We start from the raw sequence: 2,812 nt of genomic DNA, 5'->3' as shown, positions 1-2,812 counted from the left end.
CTTTTGAACAATACATATGAATAGTGTCTCTATTTGTCTTTGTTTCTCCAGTTTTTCTATGAACCAAAGAGGCCCCTCATGAAAACTTCAAAACTAAACTATTGTTTGGATGACACACAAGAAAAACAAGTAACTGCAGACACAATGAGACATGGGCAATTTCGTTGCAATTTCAAAGGACAAAAAAACCGAGTATGTTACGAGCAGTAATCAATAACAATTAGTTTTATTTCAAGCAGTAAACATATATAAAGCAGAAACTCAATGTGAATTTAATCTAGGCACGTTCATGAAACACAAAAAACAAGTATGTTACGAGCAGTAATCAATCACAATTAGTTTTATTTCAAGCAGTAAAAATATATAAAGCACAAACTCTATGTGAATTTAGTCTAGGCTCGTTCACGAAACACGACGGCGCATGTGGCCGAGACAAGTGTCCCCCTTTCCCAAACTCGTGTATCGATCACCAATCGGGATGGCGGGATCCAACTTTCTCTTCACTACTGCTACCGGACTAAACTTTCCACCACTTTACCATTCATAAACTACCCATTTGGATTTAGAATAAGTTATAAACTAATCATTTTGTTCCTTTTTTTTGGGTAGGAGCACGTGATTCCAGTCACCCATTTTTAATTAACCGATCGAAGGTTTTTATATCAATTTTTTGCGAAAAATCCACCGATCTACTCATAATCCACAACAATAGTACAATGAAACCCAAAAGCAATATAAAGAATTACAAAAAATTCTTTAGGCCACCTAGCGACGACTACAAGCATTTGAGCAAGCCGAAGGCACGCCGCCTTCCTCGCCTCTCCCTCATTGGAGCTAGTAAAACTTGTCATACTAAAATTTGTTGTAGTAGATATACTAAAAGTTATCGTGCTAAACCTCTAAAGGACCAGCGTAGGAGAAAAAACAACCATCACCAATAAAGGGAAGCCTAGAATATAAGAACTTAGATCAAATCCAGCGGATCCACCATAGACAAACCTTCACAGCTTAGTCAGCCTCTTTTTAGATAGATTTAGATGCACGCTCACAGTTAGTCAGCCTTTTTGACACCTACTACTAGTCAACCTAATTAGAGTGCTTTGTTGGACTTCTCTTAGATTTTGGGAGTAAAGAAAGATTCATCAAGAACCACTTGGACTGCACAATTGGTTAATTCGCTTAGGCCTTCACCGAGCCAAAATATTGGAAAAATATTTACAAAGTAGGCTGCCTGCTAGGTCACCTACCTTACCACCTAGCTAGGACACTTCCCAACCATCTGCAACTAGTTTGAACTAACTATCGTCGTCAGTCGTAACACGTTGACGCGTGAAGGACGCACGTGTGCAGCTATATATTGCTGCACTTCCCACACCCGATTTCAACGAGTGATCGGAGGTGCGCAGGCAAAGTAAGCAGCTCCCGCGATGCCAGCCATGGAAGCCAAACCCACCGGCCAAGAAACCATCGCAGAGATCATGATGAACAGGGACAGCGACGCCGACGCCGACGACGAACTGCCCAGCGCCGGTGGAGGCAGCGACAGTAGTCAGGATGCGATGGTCTTCACTGACGAGGACGACGACGAGCTGTTCGAGCTCGACATCTCGCTCCTCCGCGGCTTCGACGACGACGACGTCCAGGACCGACACCGCGCTAGTGACGGCGCTGGTGATTGCGCACATGCCCTGCTGGCCAACTGCTTGCTGCCGGTGAGCTCGGTCAGCATGGCGGTGCCGGTGACGGCGAACGACGCCGTCTCAGCCTGCTACGCATTCTCCACGTACAGCAACCCGAGGAGGTTCAGCGTCGGCATCAGTGGCGGTGGCAGGAGGAAGCTTGGGCGTGCAGCTGCTGACGGCGGCATTTCCAGCTGGGCGAGGTTTCGCCTCTCCAGCAGGGGATTCGCAACCGTGGGGAATTTCCAGAGATAGCTGTTCCATCCTCCGTGTATACGAAAGAAATGTCAACACGCAAATGTGTAATATGATGTGAAATAGGGCCCCACTATCAACTCAAAACAAAACAAAAAGTTATACTTCTGCACTTCTAATTCTAAGTTGTTTCATAACTTTGAAATCTCTGCCCTTAAAATAGCGTATTTGACACTAAACATCCAGAACCTATGCAACTTTAGTCGAAGTTGGAGCTATCCGTAGAGCGAGGTGACACATGAATACTGGTTGGACACCAATATATAAAAGGACTCACCTCGCGGAGTTAGTTTACAAGTAAACTCAGAAATAGACAATTCCACAAGTTTGTTATCTGAGTGAAAGAGGACTCCAGAAGTAAAGTAAGGACAGTGGAGGGTCAAGCCTATAAAGAACCCCCAAAAAAAAGTTGACTTCATATTTAGGAATTTCAACGAAGTACGTCCAAGCCTCCATGTTAATTTCCCGAACAAAAGTGTAACACTTCTCTCTGCTAGGAGCAGGTGTGTAAAAGAAGGGATTAGAAGTTGTTGCCAGTTTTCCGAGGTTTGATTTGTTTTATTATTGTAAAAAGGAAATTTAAACTAAATTATCTGTTGAACCGAGGTGTGAACCATTTCACCACGGCGTTGCTTGTGTCAATATCTTCCAAGAAAGATATCATAATGATAGGTTTTGACAAATATCATTTTACGCAAAATGTACTTGCCTTCTTTTATGTGCAAGGCTGACAATTGTTTATCAAGCAGATGACAACAATGAGATACAAGGCTGACAATTGTTTGGAAGTTTACTGAGTCGGACATTTTTTCAGTCAAGTCTATGCATCTTGATTTGATGAATGGACATACTATTTATCTTCGTAAGTACTTATGGAA

At 43.0% G+C, this 2,812-nt stretch overlaps 1 protein-coding gene across 1 annotated transcript in view; it reads left to right on the top strand.

Annotated features, from left to right (window-relative positions):
• Positions 1-1,934, top strand: part of LOC124656279 — a 5,923-nt gene extending 3,989 nt beyond the window's left edge. The window contains exon 2 of the mRNA XM_047195055.1: positions 1,578-1,934. Within this exon, the coding sequence (XP_047051011.1) occupies positions 1,578-1,934 (357 nt within the window). The remainder of the gene's footprint in view (positions 1-1,577) is intronic.
• The last annotated feature ends 878 nt before the right edge of the window (positions 1,935-2,812 follow it).

This window comes from Lolium rigidum, chromosome 5, assembly GCF_022539505.1.
Source record: "Lolium rigidum isolate FL_2022 chromosome 5, APGP_CSIRO_Lrig_0.1, whole genome shotgun sequence".
NCBI classification, from domain to species: domain Eukaryota; kingdom Viridiplantae; phylum Streptophyta; class Magnoliopsida; order Poales; family Poaceae; genus Lolium; species Lolium rigidum.
This window is presented reverse-complemented; position numbering and strand designations above follow the sequence as displayed.